Consider the following 23,075-nt stretch of genomic DNA (forward strand, 5'->3'; position numbering starts at 1 on the left):
CAAGGTAGATGGCGTAAAATTCCCGTGCTAATCTCGGTCACTGACCCTGCTTGACGGTAAAGAAATAAGTTAAACTTAGAAAAACGAGTTACCTAGCTGCCTCAAAAATATGAGTTGTTTCAAATCACTGTCTTCAGTATAAAGGACTTGAAATGAAAAATACATCAAATTTACTCGACGAAGGCTACGTTCGCACTGCAGGCCTAGGTACTCAATTCGGATTTTTTGCTCAGATTTTTTATTTTTTTTGCCTGCTCGTATTATTTTGAAAATGTGGCCAATATCAGTTTCCAGTGTGAACTGGTCAAGGTCCTGAACTGAGATGCATGCGCAGAAAAACAACGTTTTTATGGTTCCATGCGCAAGCTGAAGTGTAGCGGAAGCCAGTGACATCATCACCTGAGGAGGGGGATGAAGAGAAAAATAATAATATGGCTTTTAGTGGAGTGATGACTACTATAGTTCTGTACGGAGGTGTGTGTAAATGCGGAGTTGGAAACAGAATTACAGCGTAAAAATAATTTTGACTTTCATTTGTTTCAGTGTATTATTTTGAGTGTACTTGAGAGCATTACTCTGTGCTGCAAAAACAATGTTGATAGCTTAAATTTGCCCACCTCACAAACACCTGTGGCATTAAAGTGAACAAAATTTATGGTACGAGTCTTGGGAAATATAATAAAACAGTGAGAAATTACTGTTAAACAGCTGCTGCAATTGGCCATATCTTCTTAACCAGAAGCCCAAGACTGGTAATCAAAATGGCCACTCAGCATAGGTGTCAGTGTAAAAGCAGTAATCATTGACAAAGATTATAAAGCTTGCTAGACTGCATAACATAATTAATTATTTAGCAGGGCTGAGAGAAGGCGAGAGCTCCCCTAGTGGCGATAGGAGTGCATTTTCCCCAGAGAAGATATAATGGGTGGCGGCATCTTTGCGTATAAGACCGCAACTTGGCACAGAAGAACAAATCAAATCTTTTTGTTCATTTAATATCATATTTTTTACCAGGCTTAATATTTCGAAACCCGCTGCAATCGAGGATGGTATGTCACAGATATTAGTCTCCATCACACTTTATTGCTGGTTGTCTTTTAGGGACTTTTGGCTTGCCTGAGTAAATTGCTGTATCCCAGTTGGTCCCTTGGCTTCAGTGCTGCGGTGGCACTTGTAGGCAGGGGCGCCGTAAGGGGGAGGAAAGCTAGGATGATTCCAAGGGCCCCTGAGTGACAGGGGCCCTAAAAAATTAGAAAAATAACTGGATTGGTTTGGACTGGGGGGCCTAATATGATATGCTTTCATGGGGCCCAAAATCTCTAGCAACGCCCCTGCTTGTAGGTGTGTAACTTGTGAAGGACTCAGTGTATGGGGGGCATCAGAGTTAATGGGAGCATCACTTGATGTATTTTGTTTCTGGGGAGGGAGGAAAGACATGATAGTGACTGACTGGGAAGGATAACGACTTCAGGTTTTCCTTTCCACGTCCTTCACTCCAACCACGGCGCCTGCCCATCTTTTCTCCCAGTCAGAAACCTCCCCCTAGGACAAGGTGAACCTAACTGGTCCACCCAGGCAGCTACAGGAGACCCCACATAGCCCCCCCCCCCAGGGAGGGCAAAGCCTCACGCATCCACAAGGGTAGATCCCCTCAAGACCCAGTCCAGTGGCTGCAGTCAGCAGCAAACATATTTATCTATATCTGAGGGTGTTTGTTCTCTTGTCCTAATCAACACCATTGCAGTGGATTTAAAAAAATACAAATCTGTGTGTTTGACTAAAAATGTAAATAGGAAGTACATTTTTATTGTGCAATTGTTTTGTCAACGATGTCAATTTGGAATAACAATCTGCGAAAAAAGTCAACATGTTACATCTTTTATAATGTAGTACATTCATCTGACCACACTACACTGTCAGAAGAAAGTACCAGTTTGAGGTATAATTACTTGTCACTGGGGCTGTACCCTCAACGGTCTGCCAATTGTACTCTCAGCTGTAGGTAAATGTACCTTTTAAGGTACAGAAATGGACTCTTAGGAATATTTTTGTACCATTGAGGTGCATTCATGCTCTTTGAGCCTTGGGGGACAAAACTGTACCACTATGATGTTTTAAAATATGTTTTATTGTCTGAGAATCTTTTAAGCAATCAGACAGGAATACTGGGTTTAAATCAGAAGATAGATAAAAAAAATTGCACAACAAAAATATACTTCCTATTTATGTTTTAGTTAAACACACAGATCTAATTCATTTTAATTAACAATAATTATTTTTAAATTAGGTTAAAATTTTAATGGATTTTAACAATGAAATCAAGTTGATTGTGTATTTGCTTTTTAGTTTGAGCTAATCTTACTTAATCTAATACTTAATCAAGTTAGTCAACATAATTTAAGGAATAAGTTGTTGTGACACACTATTGTCAAAATAACCTTACATTTCTGTTGACCAAATTTAGAATTTCAAGGTTTCTTATAATTTTAAGGTAAGGTAACGATTTTTTTTAGCTTGTCATTTTTTATTTTTTTTTTTACAGTTATAATAACAATTTCAATGCACTCAAGTTAAATACACTCAAAATAGTACATTGAAACAACTCAAAGTCAAAATTATTTTCTACAGTGATATATACATTTAATTTTGCTTTTAGTTGTAGTGGATACTTTTGGATGGTACATTTATCCAAAGAAACAGTTTATACATTTGGGTAGTTGGACATTTCACCAGAAATATTCACGTTACGTGAGTTTGCTGAAGAGTATTTCAGCTGTCCTTGGAATAAGGGAAGACAAGGTTACACATTAATGTTCATCACTTCACTTGCTGTGAAGACAAAAAAAACCTGGAGTTGGGATTTGAGTGCATGCCTGGGTTGATTTAGAAATTGATCATAATTAGCTCTGAGTCCACAGCCTTAAATCAACAGACTGCTGAAATTCCTGTGAAATGCATTTCATTGATATCCATCTTCAATCCGCTCAGGCTGATTAGGGTCATGGAAGGACCCCGAACCTTATCCCATGGAGTACAGACCACAAAACAGAGCTATAGCCTCGATGGGATGCCAGCCCATTACAGGACACATACACTCACAGAGCATGGGTAATTAAGAAATGGCAATCATCCTAATCACGGGTCTTTGGACCACAGGAGGAAATCGGAGTAACTAGCGAAAACCTTTATGATACGGGACGAGATTCGAAACCCCAACCCTGGAGATGCAGACTGTCCAATGTCTTCGATACTTACTATAAATTTTAAATGAAAAAGTCACATAACAGCAAACAGGTGCACTGTTTGTATAGTTTTTTTTGCATTTAAACAGTAAAAGCCCAAACAGACATAATTAAATTGTATTGCAACGAAATGTGAATGTCCTTTAGGATGAACTGCGTTGTCACGAAGGCCTGGGATATTTACATTTTTTTGCACGCAAACTTTTGGACTGTTAGCTGTTGAGCTATTTATTGTCGTTTTTGTCAGATGCATCTAAACAGCCTGGCCCTGTTTACTGGGCTTATTGTCGAACATGCTGTTTGTACGAGAATTTAAGATCTGACACTGGCTACCATTGGCCCAATTGCCACATCCTGGTTTTTCCCAGAAAAAAAGGCCACATTTGTTATAGTGTGTCTCGGTAATCGTTTTCCAGTGAGTCCAAGGATAGAATAAATATTGAAATTGTTGAGGTTGATTAATGACTCAGCGGCTGCTTCCCGGAGGTCCCCGGTGCTATCGTATCGACTTCGGGAAACTTGGGAAAGCGCGTCTTTGAGGGCCCATCGTCACGGAGCCATCAGGGAGACTTACTGCTCTGGCAGCTTGTCAGCGCTGAGATAGCGAAGCTCGGTCTCAGGCCTGCCGCAGTCACGGCCCCAAATCTGTCTCTTTTAACCCGTCGGGAAAGACCATGTTACCATGACAACGTTTTTTTATATAGGGAGATATTGCCTTGCAAGAAGTATTCATATGCTTCCGCTTGTGTCCCCTTTCCGAGAATTTACTAACATGCAATTTATATTTGTTTGGAGTCTTGACATTCACATTTTGGATTTTCTTGGGCCTTTCTTGAGGAATATGTCATTATTCAACCCGCAGAACACAGTCAGTCCATATCTTATGCAATTTTTATATATATACATGCACACACACACATATGCATATGTAAATGGAAGCTTTAAAACTAACCAAAATGCACAATTTCAAACTGGCTGGATTTAGTGTATGTCAGTTTGTCAATTTGACTGGGTTTTTAAGCCCAGTGTGTGTCAGCTCACTGTCTGTTCAAACATCCACAAGCCAGCATCTTAACTCAGCTGTTGTGTAGCACTGGTAGGTGACGATGCTGTACTCATACGGTACTCGTGGTGTACTGTGCATGTACAATGTTTTGTGTCATTTTTCCTTAAACAATACATTATAACAACTACTTTACTGTTTTTACATATAATTTACACTGCATAGATACAGTTCTATAATCTAGGCATGATTTAAAGTATATGACAGGTTTGGAATATGTGTCATTTACATATCATTTTATTTACATACATAGACATATTTTTGTAAAAATGAAACAATACACTTATACAGACCTGTACTTACCACAATAAGGAAGTAAAACACCTAAAAAGTGTTATCAAACAAAAACCTAGTTGAAAACCTAGATGAAAGCAATTATTTTTGCTATTAATATGCCTCAAAGTTTTTTTGTATACAAACTGTTGCTACACTGAATGACATTTTAGTGGGTGTCTTCTGTAGATCAAAGTTAAAACGGGATCGTCAGTATTTTTTGCTCAGAAAATATTCAGATTAAACAAGATACAATCTAATGTATAGGAAAAACATTTTAAGTTGTTTTACATATTTTTTTTGATGCTTGAAACCCCACTTTTGTTTTTTTTAAGCCACATGCAAAGCCCTACATACGGGTTTTGAACATACGCGGTTTTGTGTGAGGGAGAGCCGCTGGACCTTACAGCCCGATGCAGGCTGTCCTGACTCTGCCGTTTTGTGTGCGTGTGAAATTTCCACTCAGTCGCCCCTGTCCGTTTTCCCTTGGGAATCATTCATAGGCAGCGGTATCTATAGTAAGCATTTCTCCGCAGACTCCTAGTAGACTTTGAGCTGGACGTTCACTGGGATGTGGAAATATATTTCCATTAAAATCATAACAGTCAGTACCAGCCGAATGCCGTGTGGAGCCCAAGTCAAGCTTCACGCCCGGGCGTGAAGACGAAGTGACAATGGCTTGTTAAGTTTGGGAAAATAGACATAATTTACGCAAGTATTCAATAAATTTGACTTGAGTCTTCGAGGAGAGATGGAGGAGAATAGTTACCCGCCATTTTATTGTGAACATCTGGAGAGTAAAAAACAGGCAAATCTGATTTAACGGATGTTGTATAAGGAAGGCAGGGAGCTCAACTTCATCGCAGATTTTATTATTATTACTATTATTATTATTATTATTATTATTATTATTATTATTATTATTATTATTGTTGTTGTTGTTGTTTTGATAGGATGTTCAAAATCAGCCTTGAAGATGAATGTTCATCGGCATCGTCCTGACAACCCCCCCCCCCCCCCCCCCAGCCCACTGCACACCCGCCGTGTGCTGACACACCCACACCCAGGTTTCTATAAGCGGCCTCATCTTGTCCCATCATATCCTCTGTTCCCGTGTTTTTGTACTCCTGTCTAAGCCGGGACGCCCCAGAACACAGTGTCTAAACATGTCTGCGTAAGAGGCTTTTTAATTTCTCAGCGTCATGGAAAGGCTGACATGCCGAGAAGGAGACCGCATTGTCTTGGCCGTCGAGTAGGGAGAACAGCCGTTTAGAAGAGGATGCGAGGCAAAAGGCGCTTACTCATCCACATCGCTGAATCGTGATGATACAGATGCACTTTATTACACAAACCACCGGTGACACAACAAAGCAATGCACTCCAAGCCCGCATCAACAGATCCGTCCCGTCAAAAGTGTTTTTTCCTCCAAAAAACTGCATTTTTACATAGCTGAAGCAGCCCCCCCCCCCCCCCTCCGGGAGCCATCGAGATATTAAAGCCGATAATGGCCGATAATGTTTCAAAGGTCAGCGGCCTTTACATAATCCTCCTCCGCTCTAAATGGATACAAAAAACACACTGGTGATGCGGTCATGGTTCTGATGTATAAACATTTCTTCTAAAAAAAGGAAAGAAAAAATACTGAGTCGGTAGTTTTTTTATAGTAATAGTCTAACTTTTTTTTCTAACTGTTTTATATAGGGGGAAAAAGATTTCTCGGAGAGCAGTGACGGTAGATTTGAGCTGTCTCGGAGAATCCTTGACTTCAAACTGTCTGCGTTGCAGAATGATACACCCTACGTACCATATAGCCTATACTGACTGATGCAAGAACGTCAGCCTATAATTTAAAATAATTATTCCAGTTCTTGCATTAATTCTTCGTAAATTTAAGTAGCTATAGCTAGGCCTATTTATTAATCTGTTTGCATATACACTGTTAGTTGTTCTTTGTACTGGGTGTGACTTAAATATAAATGGGGGTTAAAATATTGAATCATAATCGAACATCAATTAAAAACTTCTGAGCGACTTAATTCGTTCAGTACGCTTAAATAGATCATACATGGCTTTAGGTTCCATCTGTGTTTTCTAATGTGATTCCTTTGGCCTATTTCAGCACAAAATTTTACAAAGAAAATATGCTAGTTTAGTTATATATTTCATGGTATGTCAGATGAATGATAGCATCATTCATGAAATTGCACCGCAACGTTAGTATATTAAGGGTTCCTTCTTACCGGATGTGTCTCCTCTTGCTCTGAGTTTCCACTGAATGCGCTGCGAAACCTCAGCTGCGCCGATGCTTTCGAAGGGCCGCAAACCGAAATAATACTGTCTCCAGCGCAGATCGCAATCGGGCTACCTTGCACTCAGGACCAGCGTTTTTACGCTGAGGTGCCTCTTCAGGCGTCGCCGGCCTGTCGCCAGTTCTATTTACATACTACCCTCGGCCACTTAACTGACACCAAGTATGCCGCTCGGTCAGCTTGAAAGTATAGTACACCACCGGTATCAGCTGAAGCCCTGTTCTTTCTGTGTGTCTCTGTTTACATTAAAATTAATCCCCATTAATAGCGCTAGTGCATTAGGGATTCCCAATAGTCCCTAAAGTCGGCTTTAACCTATCAAGAGATTAGTAGTTAAGGTTATATTTGAGCCGCAAAGATCGATGAAGTAGTTAAAACTTTAGATCCAATCGGTGTTTGTTTGGCGACTCGATTCTGCCGAATTGGCCAAGTTGCGCGCCTGATGGTCTGGGAGCGACAACAATGTTGTGATTTTAAAAATGGTGGATACAAATCGAAGGATTATTAAAGGAATAAGTTGCATAGGAATTTGAGATTGTTTCGTACGTGTCCCAAAATAGCCACACTGGTTGTAATTTATGGGAAGATTCCCAAGGAATAACGCGAACAAAATTCGATGATTATGAATCTCTCGGTGTGAAGACTAAGTAATCGCGAAAAGTAATAATGGAAGATTGTTCTGAAATCTGTTAACAAGACGGCGATATTTCATATCGTGGTACACATATCATCACACTGATATGTGTAGGTAATGCAATTAACCTCTGTGTATTTGTAGGTACTGCAATTAACTGATTAAAATGTTTCATCTGTCCTAAGTGAAAATGTACCGTTTCCATTAATATTAGCATATTGAATGTTATATTAATAGGCCTACATATATGGATGGACCTAAGGCCCATTTCAGACTGAAGGAGGAAACACACCACTTCAATATATGTATGTACGAAAGAAATATACAATTTGAAGATGTGAATTACAAATATACACATATACAATATACGCTTGAAGGTTCTACGTATACCTATTATAGTAATTATAATGTTCACATATATAACAATGTATTAATGATACATATCTACTAAATATATGTAACTATATAAATAAATTAATTAGACCTACATATTTATCGGTAGATATATCACAAAATATAACCTATTTAAGTTAACAAAATGCACAGGCCATTCTCCTGTTACTTTGGATGGCCGAGAGAGTGGGATTTTCCAGGTCTGTCATAGTCTATTAAGAATGTTTTGCACATATAGGCTATTAAAAATGTTTTGTTGATACATACTGTGTGAGTATCTTGCGCGCGCGTGTGTTTGTGACGTGCTTTTGTGTTTTATTTTCTCTCATGATCATTAGCATCACGGCTCTGACCGTTTCCCCCCAGAGCTTCGCCTAGGCAGCTTCCGTGGGCTCCGCGAAGCCTGCGGACTGTCTGTTTAATATCCATCGGCCTGCTTCGCCTCAGTTTAAATTCTGCCTGTCTCTTTTCTGCGTCCCATCTCTCGCCCTGACTGGCCTGGTATGCGGCTCTGCAGTTTCCCACAGTTTATACCGACTCCCCTTCGGAGTTTTAACCCATGCTCTTCGCTTTATTTCCTAACTAAATCTCAAGTCTCGTTTTTGTTTAATATTTAAAAGTAGAATATGTTTAGGCTCCGAATCCATTTCGATTACTTCTAAGCGCTAATGTGTTTTTAATATTCCGATTTTTTTATTATTCGAAATATATGTTTTGTTTAAATATGTTCCTAAAGTGGTCGTGTTTTATAGTTTTATAGAGAAATGAAGACATTCACTGATAGTATCCAGTCATTAAACGGTTAACGCTATGTCATTTCCAAAAGGCTGTTTTATAATACGTGGCGGTGGGGAAATTGTGTGAGGTTTTTTTAGTAGAAAATATAAAACGCTGGCGCAAAATTATCTTAGCGAAATTTAACAAAAACACCCCTAACTCTCATTCGCCTGAAACGGTTGTTGATTTAGCAGTAATTGGGCAGCCACGTTCAATCGGCAGTCGTTTATTGTCCGTTTCGTAATTCATTTTCGCCCTTCTGTCCTATATAGTCCCCTCCACTTTTCGCAGTTTTTTTTTTCTTCAACGGAGAAATGGTTAAACATGTAGCAATAAAGGCCTTGCTTTCAGATGCCCGCCTCCCGCTGTAACCCCCAGTTCGCTTGCCCCTGCAAGAGCACGGCTGGGGCGCTACCTCCTAATCAGAACCTCTTTCTCTTTGAACAAAAAGGAAGGAACAAAAGTGAACACATTTTCATCCGTCCCCTGCACGGCCAGCCAGCTAAAATACATTCCCCGCCTCCGCGTCAATGCGGAATATTAGAACGTCAATCCCTCAGCGCCCGGGCCCTTTCTCACCATACCAATCCCCAGCCTGCCTACCACATACCTTTTGTCCATGAATCCAATAAGGACTATTATTCATACTCTCCAACTCAATTCGAGCTGCTTCTTTCAGGGTATTTTAGATGCCTAATCGCGTCCTTAAGGCTCGGCAATGTAGAGAAACTTCCTCCTTTCACAACCATTCGGCACTTGGACAATTAATTCGAGTGTGCCTCGGCTGCCCTTTCTGTCTCCAGCAAGAGATTTACCGTAAGTGGCAAGAGGCAAAGAAAACGACACATCGCTGTAACCAATGCCCAAAAGATTTTTGGTTATTGGGAAAAAAAACACCCTGTGACCACATTTTTCTTCTGTCGTTTGACATTCGTACGTTTCACACGCATTACTGTTGAAGAACAATAAATAAAACACAACGATACCACTGACACACAATGCACTACCTGAAGCACAAGACGCGGGAGAGAGTGACAATCGTCTTTGTATTTAATCTGATGAATAAACACACACAAATGCTGTAAATTATAACAGAACAACGTAAAAAAACACATAACAACCGTAATTCGCAGAATAGACGCTATTTTTACGTCGATAAAATGGTGTCTGCGCCATATATTTGAAACATTTCACCTGAAAATATATTAGATACCGCTAATTGTTCTTCTGAGTAGGAGTGGTTTACAACATGGGGCAGATCATATGTAATTTACATTGTCTAAAATTCTATTTACATGCGCAATAACCTATTCTTCACCGGCATTTTTACAGGCCTATGGAGATTAGATTTGTTGGATTTAGAATGAATCTTATAAACTTGAAATGGGTAGTGACGGATAAGTGGCATTTATTCATAAACCTGGTTATGATCATAACTTGTATATACTTGTATAAATTATAGGTAATAGTAGACAAAACACCCAGCTGTTTTTTTTTAATGTTTGTTAATTTATCCGTATTTGCCGGAAGAATGAAACGTAATGCCTTGTAACCATTAAGTAAAATAGCTTTGGGACAATAATCTTTCAAAAATGACAGATGTATAATTTAGTGACAGCCTATTTTTAATCTATCGCCTACTTCAGCTTTAAAATACACAGTACAAGCATTAAAAACGTTTTCATACTTAGTCCTTTGTAGTGAGGTGTTTGGAGCAGTTCTTAAATCCAGTCGCATTTAACGGCCTTAGACATTAACCAAGAAACTACATATTTATGAGAATATTATTCTTTTTCAGCTGGGACCTAAATTATATTTTTATAGTTTTTTTAATGTCGTTGATAAAACTTAAGGACATTCTAGCGATTAGATTGATTAATCAATATATTATTTTATTTTTCCAGTAAAGCACACCGGTGTCCTTCGAACACTTAACACTGTGAATTTTGTACGAAGTTATCCGGAAATCTTTATACAGTACTGGCATATTAATGACCTTCAATTCCAAAGGTCATAAAGTTCATGTTTGTTTATACGTGAAAATCCTCAGTTTCATTCTAGATAACAGAAAAGTAGACTGTTGCGTCATTATTTTGTTTGAATTCTTCTGTGGATCCCCGATTCATTTCTGGGACCGTTACACTATATACCCCTGCCTGTTACTGACAGAAAAGTAAACATTTGGATTTTCAAGATTTCCCACAGTCTACAGCCCACGCTTTATAAATGCTTCTAGGCTATTATACAAAACACTGTTTTGGTAATACTGCAGGCATGTAACAAACTTGTGAATATGATTAATAATCTTCGGTATGATATATCAGTAACATCATTGTGATATAAACGGGAAAAATTACGACTTGTGGCCTGTTTTGAAGCTACCACGCTCGGATTCCCTGCAGCGTCCCTTGACACGGTGAAACCGCCGTTCCTTGGTGCGTTTGCGGCTGAGGTGAGCCGCTGATGTGGTTCGCGATATTACCGAGGTTCACGTTCATAAAAGCGTTAGCAGCCGTCGTGGATGGTAGTGCGGGAATACCGGAGTAAGTGCAGCTGTAGCTGCTGTTATAAGTTGGGTTGTTGTAGCTGTAAGCCGGATAGCCGTTGTAATTGTACGGGTTTGTCCCGCAATACGGTGCGTTATAATTCTGCGATCCCGCCAAGCATGGTTTGCCATCACGGACCAAAACTGGAACTGCCACTCGTCTGGGTGGAGGTGGGTGGTGGTGTCCTGCCATTTCCAGCGACTTGTCCTGGCGCTGCCGCTTGCATTTGTACCTTCTGTTTTGAAACCATATTTTGACCTGCGTGGAGGTGAGTTTCAGCGTGCTGGCCAGGTGCTCCCGCTCCGGCGCCGACAGATACCGCTGCTGCTTGAAGCGCCTCTCTAGCTCGAACACCTGGGCCTGCGAGAAGAGCACCCTCGGTTTCCGCCTGGTCCGCTGCTTCTGCGGCCTCTCGGAGTCTAAGTGCCGGCCATCCGCGCATCCATCGGTTTTGGTATCAATACCGCAGCTCTCTGTTGAAACAGTGAAAGCAGAGCAGTGAGAGTCTATATTCTGAAAACACCCCGTCGCCGATTTACCATTATGACAAATGTAGGTGCACATATCGTGCACGTATGTGTGCAAACTTTCCTCACATTGAACGCGACCTATAAAGTGAACATTTCCAAGAATCAACTAAATCATTATCATAACTCATGTTTACTTAACTTGAATGGAATATACCCATTGTAATTCTTAAAATAGGCTTACCTATTTTCCCTCAACTTATTATTGACCGAAAACATAAAACTATTTAGCAGTAGACTTTGGCTCTTTATTGCTTTAGAAACGTTCGTTATAATTCAAGTGAATACTCATCATCGACTTTGAGAAAATAACACCAAGTTAACAGAGTAGCGATACAGCTACGCTTGGCCTAAATCGCCGTACTTTTCTATGAAACGTTCTAATTTTTTGCCAGGTATACTTCATTGGGACATATTTTGGTACATGGCCTACGTATTGCAGACCACGTGACATCGATTATTAAAAGTAATATAAAATTAGGCTGAGATACTGCAATTGAACAGTAATTTAAATAGTGTGTATAATACTTATATCCTACTATTGCTTTTTAAAAGCCATATATTTTCCTGTCATTATATAATTCATTTTAATGAATAAAATAAATATTTTTTACACATCAGACATAGACTTTTTGCGTAGCTGTATTAGGAATTTGTCCGTTTCTTGTGTTGTCCCTCGAAGTCAGGGATTCACAAAGAATAAGGTTACAGCTTTAACGTGTTCGATGAGGCGCTTTGTCAAAGAAAACAAGAGCTATTTTAAAACAAATCTTTAAGGTTTAATTTGTAACTCACTGGTTTCTTGCTCGTCGACATCCCCGTCTAATTTGGAGTCGGTCAAGTGTCCCAGCGCCGAATGAATATACATGTCTGGGGAGAGGCTGGCTTCTCCGGGGCCGTCCCGCACTGACAACGTGCTAAGATAGGACATGTTTTCCTCTCCGTCCGAGAAGCTGGGGCTCTCCCCGGCGTTCAGCATGCAGGAGGGAGGCGTCTGGAAATGCTGGGCTTGTGACAAATCCTGGCTTAAGTGCGCGCGGGGTAGCTCGAGATGTAGGGAGTGGTGCTGCCGAGATTGCTGCTCCAACTTCAGTATGTCTTTGACAGAGAACGGCGTGGAAGTGACCGGACTCGGAAGCATTGTAGCGTCCTGTTCAGTTACATTAAGGACACGAACTCTACCGAAAGCAAATCAGATAACATGCGTCCTTTCAAATGATAAAAATAGTTAAACGTCTAATAAGTTAACATGGGAAGAACAAAGGTGTGCGTTCATTTCCCAGCCGACCAAAAAACAGCAAAACAAAACGGAAAATCACCTTGTACCTGCCTGTTTACCACGCGCAAAAATCAGGTCCAGCGTGCTACTTCTGACAACCACTTAATGTTTTGTTCTAAGAGTCCGTGGATGGGCAAAGCTTCTCCTGCTCGTTGATGTCACGAACCTGGGGGCGGGTTTAGTGCGGGGAGTAACAGGGGGTTCGGCCAGTCCGCTCACAAGCTGGAGAGAGCGCGGGGAACGTGGGACATACATCCCGCCTCCACTGCCTCAGTTCCCCCAGCGCTGAGCCAATCAAATTGACCTGAGAGGTGCATTGATTGACGATATTACCAATACTGGCGTCGTGCCCAGTTTTTAAAGAATTAAGCTTTTTATAAAAAAAAAAACACGTATATTTGGGACATCACGCCGTCTGGGTTATTTTAACTTATCGTTAGTTTGAAGATTGCATCTGTAGTAGGGCCCAGTAAAACACATTCAATCAATCTGATAGCAAGGCAGTAATTTTTGCCTAAATAAAATAGTTTATGCAAAGTAGTTACCGTTTAAACCAGTTATCCAACGATACGTACTGTTACAAGAGCAATTTTATATAATTTTTTGTGCTATGAGACGTTTACTTTTTGTTTGTTTTATATTAGTTTTTTGTTGTTTTCCAACTGTCTGCGTATTTAAATACTGTTTAACTGATATAATAAATTTACTGGCTATTTATCGAATTAATAATACATGTTAACTAATTCTACTGATTATTATAGAAAAATAAAATATAGGCTACTATCGACCGACAGGCCCTAGACATCCAATTAGAAGGCATCTCTTTTTACACAAATACAGAAACACAGTAAAAAAACGATGGCTGATCTTAAGTTATATAATTTACAACAGATTAAAATGAAATTATACCATGCGGACAAATCTACGGAACAGAAGTTTTTGATTTTGCTGTTAGGTTCATTAAAATACTTCCGTTCACTGTCAAGTGTTACTGTGTGCTTATTTTGGGACAGGTAAAATGTTTGGGTCTTAATTTTTCATTTATTTGTGGGGGTGGGGGGAAGCGCACTGGATTACAGGGTTGTAAAGCAAATATAACACCATAAACGGAGAGTCCATTGATATATTCAAACACGCCATTGATATAGAATTCGACACATTTCATCACGTGGGCCTGGAGCTCATCATATAGGCAGCACCGGCCACAAGGCTGGATGCCAGTCCATCGAAGGGCACGTACGCGCGTTCACAGACTAGGGGCAATTTAGAGATACCAATTAGCTCCACTGCATGTCTTTGGACTGCGCCAAGTAACCCGAAGGACATGGGGAGAGCAAATTAACTGTCCTCAGGGCGGGGTCATTATTTTAATTCACAACTATAGACTCACTGAGCCACCGTAGCCTACCGGCCAATGTATAATATATATCATATCGAATACGGTACAAAAACTGTCTGAAGAGTAGGTCTATTCGTAGTGGAGTCTAAATGTGTTTTTTAACCGCCGCTATCAGCAGTTTATTAATAAACCCTTTCGGACGATAAGCAGGCCCCGTCAGCAATTAAAATTCCACAAGGAAAACTGATTGACGTTTTTAGCAAATATAATCTGCTGGTATCAGCTTCCTTTCCGTTTTAAAGGACTTTCAGCGCGCGTCTGTCACTGTATGGCCCGCGGTCCGTCTCTCACTCACACGCACACTCCTCTGACGTCTGCTTACAGTATTTTTCTCCTATCGACACAAGGCAGAGAGGTGTGTGTATTTATTTATCTGATATAAGCTACGTTATCATGGTTTCAGGAGTAACAGGCACTTTTGAAGTATACAGAAGGAGGAAATTAATACGCAACATCATCTTGAGTATTGAAAATGATTGACTTAATTTTCAATTTGTCAAAAAGGTGAGCATTGGTTTATCGTTTAATTGGACATATATATAACAGTCAAAATTATACTCTGTCGGCCTACCAAAACAGGTTTCTCATACACGTGTAGGGCAGTACAAATAAAGAAGTACCCCCACGTGCGCACTGACACCTCTGGCAAGTGTACTACAAATAAAACCTAACGATCCTCTTTGGAGTTATAGAAGAGGGCATATAATTCTAAAGAGTATTTGAAAAGCACGCACAAGTTGTCAAGTTGGGAGAGGGCGGCGAATATTCAGAAGCTGAAGTACTGCGCCGCAAGGTCCGTATTCGCTTCCCGCAAATGCCGCAGAAAAGTCGTTACACTTGCGCAATTCTTAAATATCACATAAATAACAGTGCCACTCGCATGAGTGTAACTGAAAAATACAAACGAACAAAGTGCTTATCAGGAAACCTAGACCTAAGCAAAAAAAATCAATGCAGATATTTTACACTGGCCCATGGCTTGTGTTTTGTAATTTACTGTTGTATAATGCACCCATATATTCAGCCCTCGATCCATCCATCAATACGTCAATTTATCCATCTTCCAACAGATTGTCCTGGTCAAGGTCGCGGGGGAGGGGCTGGAGCCTACCCAGGGTGCATAGACACAAGACGGGGGTAGACCCTGCACAGGATACCGGTCCATTGCAGAGCACATATACACACTCACACGCACAAATATACAGTATGGGCAATTTAGTGACGTGGTGTAGTGTTCAGATCAAACGGGAGATACAACTGACAAACGCGTGCTGGAGGTAAACAGCGCGAGAGAAATTAAATTTAATGCAAGCAACTCTACGTCGTGGCGCACTGGTCAGCGTTTTATTATAAACATATTCTAATGGGTTACTCTGCTTCATTTGGCAAGAGAAAGTGAAAAAGAATGCTGTTTTTTTCTGAATTATCTCATAACTGAGTTACAAATTATCGTGCGCATCAAGATTGCCATACGTGAAGTCGGCAAGCAGAATTATTTATATTCACCATAAACCATATATTTATATACACCATAGGAGTAATGCAGACGATTTCCTGTGTAATATACAATATCATCAATATAAAAAAAACTTTAAACCGTGACATTTAATGATTTTTAATGTATAAAAACAATATAATTTCAATGGGAAATAGCCTATACTGGTTTAACTTTTTATATAAAACGGTAGCAAGAAAAATTGGTTATTAATAATTTTGTAATCAGCAAATAATTATACTGAGCTGACGTTATAGCATGGGTAATGTCTGAACTCCGTTAGAAAGTTTTCCTCCTTTCAATTAATTAAAAATAGTTCATATGTTACTATAGAAACAAGAATTTACCAGGCTGTGCTGTGATTCTGTGTAAACAGAACTAAAAACACGATTAATGAGCTCGGAGATTGTCATGCAGACAAAGGAGTATAAGAACCTTTGGTTCGGTTTAGTTTTGCAGATGCGTTTCCTTTGATTCGCGCATACATCCGAACCTCTTTCCGTTTCGATTAAATAAGAATGCGGTTCCGATATATAAGTTTATTGCCCCTTTTCCCCCGAAACTCACTTTTATGATTTAGGTGATTCTAATTCCTTTAAGAAGAAAATGCAATTAATGGCAACACACAGACACAGACACACACACACACACACACACATATATCCATGGCGATTCAGTAGTTTCCACATGCACAAATATAAAATTCCGAATACTGAAGTTCAGTCAACTACTACTAGGCTATTACTCCTACTATAATTGTTGTTGCTGTTGTTAATGACTCAGTGCAAGTTCTTTATAGCACTACTCCTACATTTAAATATAAATTCCAATTGTCTATATTAGGTGTTACTATTTCAGAGGGTCGGGACGTTGTTGTTGCTCTTCCAAATGTATCTTCTGTCTATTCACACAGAACCCATATAATTTGGGTAGCGTCCTAAAAATTGTTCTAATAGAAAGTTCGGGCCGTAAGCAGCGGGAGACCAGCTTACACGCGCGTATGAGGCAGGTGGTTGTTGCGGTTCCACCGCTGATAATTATAACAGAAACAACAACACAGTGTTTTGTCGTTGTCATTGTAGCCTTACTCATCATCCTCAGATGTTCTAATACTGATTAGGTGGCATTTTACATTTAAACATTACAGGGTTTGTATCAAGAATTTAAATATCTCTTTTTGAGTGTCATTTTACCCGGGATTATTATTTTAGTCATCGTCACTTTATCATAATTTTTATTATGGTCCGTAATCTGGCTCGGAAACAAAGAAGAGGAAAGTGTGTTAAGACAAAAATGTTACTGGATAAAATCCAGACCAGGGATTTTCTCACCTTATTATCCATCTTCGCTTTGCAGCGTTTCGTTGTGAGGACTGATGGAAACCAGAACACACACGCGCAAGGTCTCAGCTGGTCCTTCCGGGACCCCTGCGGAATTTGTCACAGTACCTCCGCCTCGCGGAGGATTTGCTGGGCTGTGGTTCTGCGTGGCCGGGCGGGGAGAGTCCACAGATGAGCTCGACCTGACTGGGAAAGGGGAAATCGATTGGGAAAGGGGGGAATTACATTATTCCCAGCTTTAAGTAAACCATCGATAAAAATTATATATATATATATATATATATATATATATATATATATATATATATATATATAGTAGAAAATTACCAGAACAGATATATATCACGCAATTTGATATCACGATGACTGCATTTTGCTTTGTGTCTTTTTTAAGTGTGTGTGTGAAGTGATGGGGGGTGGGGGGGGGGTGGTTTGACATACCATTTACGTGCATTTCAGAAGGTAACAAAGGGAGATGTTTCACCTCTTGTCTCCTGTCATTTGTGGCCAAGTGTATAGGCGCCAGTGCCGAATGCTTGGATGCTGCTAAAACCAAGGGAAGAAAGGTTAGGGCGCGAGACGAGATAATCTCATCCGCGCGCCATCAGCAGAGTGCTGTTTAGATTAGGGCCGCGTCTTCCGCCTTGGCCGCAAGATGCATGTCTTCGAACGGGCAATTTGGAAGAGTGAAAGGGCAACGACAGCGGATCGCGTTTAGCCAAAACACGCCCTTTGCACTTAATGTTACTTAAAGAATGTGTATCATTAGTCTTTTGTTTGTTTGTGTGTGGACCATGGATAATTAGACTATTTTTATAAGGTAAGATTATTTAAACCAACAATGTAAACTGTTTCGTTTTTCAAAAAACAACATAAAAGTAATCTGAAAGTTTTTCAAATATGTTTGGTTATTGTTCATGGGTTTTCCTATTTTAATGGATATTGAAACAAATATGGCAACTGATAAGGCTTTGTTTGTATTTTGTTGCGCGTATATTGGTGACATTTGAATTGCTCATCCGCATAATATTTATTAGTGTGTCAGGAAGATCGAAGAGAATTGATACATATATACTGTTTGAGCGGCAGAACCAGCAGCATCACACAAAATACCTTCTTTTGATGTCTTATAATAAATGTTTTTATGTCCTGGTTTCAGATTGCTATTATAAATAAATTAAGTATTACTCATTCATGTGTAATTGCAACGAAAGTGATTCAGACTAATGCTTATTTGGACCGTTTACATACACAGTTAATCAGTAGGTGATCACTCTCTATTTTGATTGAAATCCCCATACGTTTCCTTAATTCGCGCATTGCCTTTCAAACACTCTGAATAAAAACGGCATGTAAGTACATAAGGGCATTTACAATGTTTAAAGAGTGAATAATGATTATTTCCTCACATAATATGAGTTAACCGATGAGTAATAACAACTCACAGTAAGTCATTATCCGGGAAATAATAAGCCCGCAGGGAAATGACACAAGAAGTAATTGTTTACAAATATTGAAGCATTGCGATGAAACTAGGGGTTGTATATAACTTTTTTTAACCGTTATACGGAAAATGTAATGGCGGAATTTTCATGTAGCGTAATCTTCTAAATACGCAATAATAGGCCTAAACTTTATAAATAAACTACTGCCGGCCTTAAACAATTATGAATCAGTAGAGGCGGGCAGTTGCGCTCCTAACTCAAAAGCCTCAACAGAGATAACAGACGCGACATAAACACAACAACTGGTGTCATCGTCCCCCGTAAATCCGCAGGTCTGTAACTAATCACTTACGTAAAAGTCAGCATACACGGCTGGGCTGACATGATATTTTTTGCCCGATTTCCGGCAATTGCTTACTGTTTACTAATTATTTCTAACGCTCAGGCTATTTTCAAATGGACCACACACAGTGCAGGTAAAATATACTATATAACTGGAATTATTCGTTTTGATAACATCGTATCATATTGCGCATAATCGTGAATACATTGCCGCGGGGCTGCGAGTCGCGATGCGTTGTCTGCCGTTACATGCCAGGCAGATAGTGACCCGGAGCCTCGCTGGAGATGCACGTGCGCCGCGCTCGGTGTTTTTGTTTGGGCGGCAGAACCAGCAGCCAGGCTCGTTACGAGGCCATCTGGGCGAGTGTGATGCATTTCCATTGATCCGTTAAGTGTTAACTGACCACGAGGGGCACAATCTATTTGACTTTGTAAATTACCGCGGATAATCACTGTCAGCAACTGGGCCGCCCAGGGGTGCGTTTCTCGAACAACGACGGAAGTTAGCATTAACGATGCATCGTACTATGGTAGTTCAAACTAACCAACATCCGACCAACGACTGTTTCTCGAAACCGTCGTACCACAGTTGTTCGAACCACGTTAGTTAGTTAGTTAGTTAGGACTTATGTAGTTGGAACTACAGTGGTTCCAGCGCTGATTGGTCAGACTCACGGCTAACCTACCGTAGTTTAAACCACAATGGTTCCAGCGCTGATTGGTCAGACTCACGGCAAGTCGTGCGCAACAACTAACAACGCACTTTCACAGCCGGTCGCGTACAAACACTCGCGAACTGTGTAAAATATATAATAATCACACACACACACATGTATATTTATTTGTGACATCAATTTCTGTCAGTCACATAACGCCAATAAAATGAAAATTAGCAATCGGGGAAAAATAATGCGACGCTCCTTGGAGTGATAAACAGAATAACTTTTATTCCGACGTTGTCGCTTACAGAATATTGTTATACTGGCTGACTGGAATACACAGGTGTGTGTAATAACCAAACATTACAGACGTAATTTCCCGAGAACAAAGGCATGGATTCGTATCTGGCCGCTGTAGTGTCATTCTGCTAACATTACCCACCCCTGTGCTAAATAATACTTTGCAGTCTGAGATTTGCTCACTACAGACAGTTACCGTACTTATGACCAGAGACCCACACAACAATTACGTTTCAAACTACATTTTCAGACAACTTCACATTATATGTGATCGTAGAGCTAAATTATTTTTTATTAGGTATTAAAGATTATTAAATTTCTTACTTACACGGTGACTATACCCTTATTGCACTGTATTTTCCACCATCGCTGACGAATTTACATATAACTACGCTTCTAACTACAGCTCGTGAGCTGTAGTTCGAACTACACAACTTAACGACAGTGTTTGCGAACGTTCGTTCGAACTATGGTTTCGAGAAACACCTGCATCGTTCAACGATACATCGCACCACGTAAGTCCGCAGTATCGTTACCTATGTAGTTTGAACTATGGTTTCGAGACACACCTGCGTCGTACTTACATAGTTTGAACCACGCAAGTTGCTAACGTAGGTAGCAACGATGGTTTCGAGAAACGCACCCCAGGGCCGTTCCTACGTTTGCGGCAATGGTAAATCGTAATAAAATGTAGCGAATTTGTTACTCGCTTTATTGTTTTAAAAATGGAGCCCCTGAAGTTTCAGAACGTATTCTGAATTTCTCTGAACATTTTGACGCATTGACCGTTGCTGTTTCTTGAACAGCACTTACGTTTTCTTAATTTTACCCACAAAATTATTATGAAAATTAAGATCGTGCCAATTATGTTTGCCATAACAGTATTAATTAATTCAGTGATTGTAATGTAATCTGTTATAACCGTTTCTATGTTTTAAGGAAGTGAAAATGTTTTAAAATAACTAAAAACACGTTAAAAAAAATTCACAGTCAAGCCTAATCACCATTGATCCCCGTGGTAATTACTTGTGTATTGAATAGTTTTCAATGTTTTTAGTTACTTTGCCCTGTTCCCGCCTTAACATCTTATCAGTATAGCCTACATAACGTCTATTAAATTTCTTTAAATTATGATACTGGATAAAGAACGACTGGTTTTAAAGAATAAAACATTGCACAGTGTTTTCACGTAAATCTTCTCAATATTATTTTATAATTGCCCTAGGTAAAACTCAGTGGAAACTTCTGACTACGCCAGGGGATAAATAATTAGCCAATTCACAACAAATTTATAATTAAATTGTACATAGATCATTTAGGCCATAACCGCCATAAATAATTTGAGTTAATCTTTACGGACATGTACGACAAAAATACACAGCAGGCCAACGCAGAAAGAAAATAACCAGATTCAGCCCATTACAAAAAAAAAAAAAAACACTACAAACACTAAAGTATGAACACTGTGTTTTAGTTATTATGTTGCAATGAATATATTTATTGAAGTAACAGGCACGTTCCACCGATATTTGTCTAGCCTGTTTGAATGGGGTGTCACTCTACAGTTTTATTGTCAAAATATAAATGTGTTGTTGTCCCATTTCCTCGTTTACTCAAGTCACAAGACGTTAATTCAAACATTGGTTAAATAATTAACAATGCCATTTTCCGTTGTTATGTATTTATAACAACGGAAAACGGCATTGCATGGAAGCGCGCGTTATCTATCAATGTTCAGGAGTATTTCCGTCGTCATCAAAACCCCCCAGTATAAAAATCGCATTCATGTTTTGCGTAATAATACAACAATAAATTGTATTAATTTTCAAGAATGAAGTGTAAACACACAAAATTCTGGCCCGGTTTCAGCGCTCAGTCCACTTATTCTTAATATTTCAAACGTCACCCTCACTGTTAAACGAATAACTTGCAGAAATTTCTGAATTGAAAATGTACTTTGAAATACTACGAATAAATTTAATTTACCGTCAATTTGCGTTTGAATATAAAACGTCGTATAAATATATTTAAACACGTTTCTGTTAGACAGTCCATGTGTGAAAGGACGGGTGACATTATCGCTATATATAGGTCGCTAGCGCCCTAAAGGGAAAAGTATTGAGACGCCCCGAAAGAGCCGGATCACCTCCCCTCCCATTAGTGCCTAGATTTTGGAGAGACGTCAGATTATCAGCTTTCTATCTAGCAAACAGTTCCTCCCGCTCTCCGCCCAGCGATCGTCAGACTGTCTTTTACAACCTGCAGCGAATTTGCCCATTAATCATCGTGGTTAAAGACAGGGCGCTTCTCTGGATCTCCTCAGTTTGTGTACTCTAGACACGAGTGCTGTCTGCCGAGCCCCCTAGGGTACATGAGGATGTTCAAACCAGAGGCGCTTGTCCCGCATCACCACGCAGCTAGATGAACTACTTAGGCATCATATTAAAAAAAGAAACCCCACCAGCAAGCGATCGGCTGCAAATGGCTGCATGTATTTGGTGAGTTTGGATAAGGATTTAGGTCACACATCATACACCACGACGTCCTGATTTAAAGTAGATTCGGGGGAAACCACTGGAAATCCATGACGCAGTGTTACTCAACGTACAAGACATCTAAATTAGTCCTAGGTATTTTGTAGTGATTCACCAGGGATATGCGCTAGTCACACAAAATAGTAAATATTACTGTCGTTAATGGACTCAAGAAACAAGCTATAGCCTACGCGTCCAAGCTATTTAATGCGTATCTGAATAATAGCTTTTAATCGTAGGCCTAATGGATTTTTAATTTGTTTAATTATTAGGCCTATGTATATAATTATTCAACTCTAAATCGTGGTGATGAGAAATCATAATTTATACAAGTTTAAATTTATGGGCAGGCCGCTTTGCTGGAGTTACTGTAGTTAAACACAGTCCTTAATACCCTCCTGGGGGTTCTTTAGGTGAGCTTAAGTGCTGCCATTTATTTTATTCCCGTGCGTGAGTGTCCTCGGGCTGAATACGGAACGAAGGCCCATTTACGCGTTATGAGACGTTATATTAACGT

The 23,075-nt window shown here is 39.8% G+C and overlaps 1 protein-coding gene across 1 annotated transcript; it reads right to left on the minus strand.

Moving 5' to 3' along the window:
- Positions 1–9,719: 9,719 nt before the first annotated feature.
- Positions 9,720–13,368, minus strand: LOC111848406 (homeobox protein Nkx-2.3-like). Its single transcript, XM_023820369.2, has 2 exons — positions 12,561–13,368; positions 9,720–11,711 (listed from the first exon to the last, which is right to left on the minus strand). Exons 1-2 carry the CDS (start codon positions 12,904–12,906, stop codon positions 11,071–11,073), a joined length of 987 nt encoding a protein of 328 aa, XP_023676137.1. The 5' UTR covers positions 12,907–13,368; the 3' UTR covers positions 9,720–11,070.
- Positions 13,369–23,075: the final 9,707 nt, after the last annotated feature.

The sequence above is a fragment of the Paramormyrops kingsleyae genome, chromosome 20 (genome assembly GCF_048594095.1).
Source record: "Paramormyrops kingsleyae isolate MSU_618 chromosome 20, PKINGS_0.4, whole genome shotgun sequence".
Taxonomy (NCBI): Eukaryota; Metazoa; Chordata; class Actinopteri; order Osteoglossiformes; family Mormyridae; genus Paramormyrops; species Paramormyrops kingsleyae.

Coding starts and splice junctions, on each gene's coding strand:
- LOC111848406 (XM_023820369.2), bottom strand. CDS start 12,906: ATGCTTCCGAGTCCGGTCACTTCCACGCCGTTCTCTGTCAAAGACATA. Junction 11,712..12,560: donor TGTCGACGAGCAAGAAACCA/GTGAGTTACAAA, acceptor CTGTTTCAACAG/AGAGCTGCGGTATTGATACC.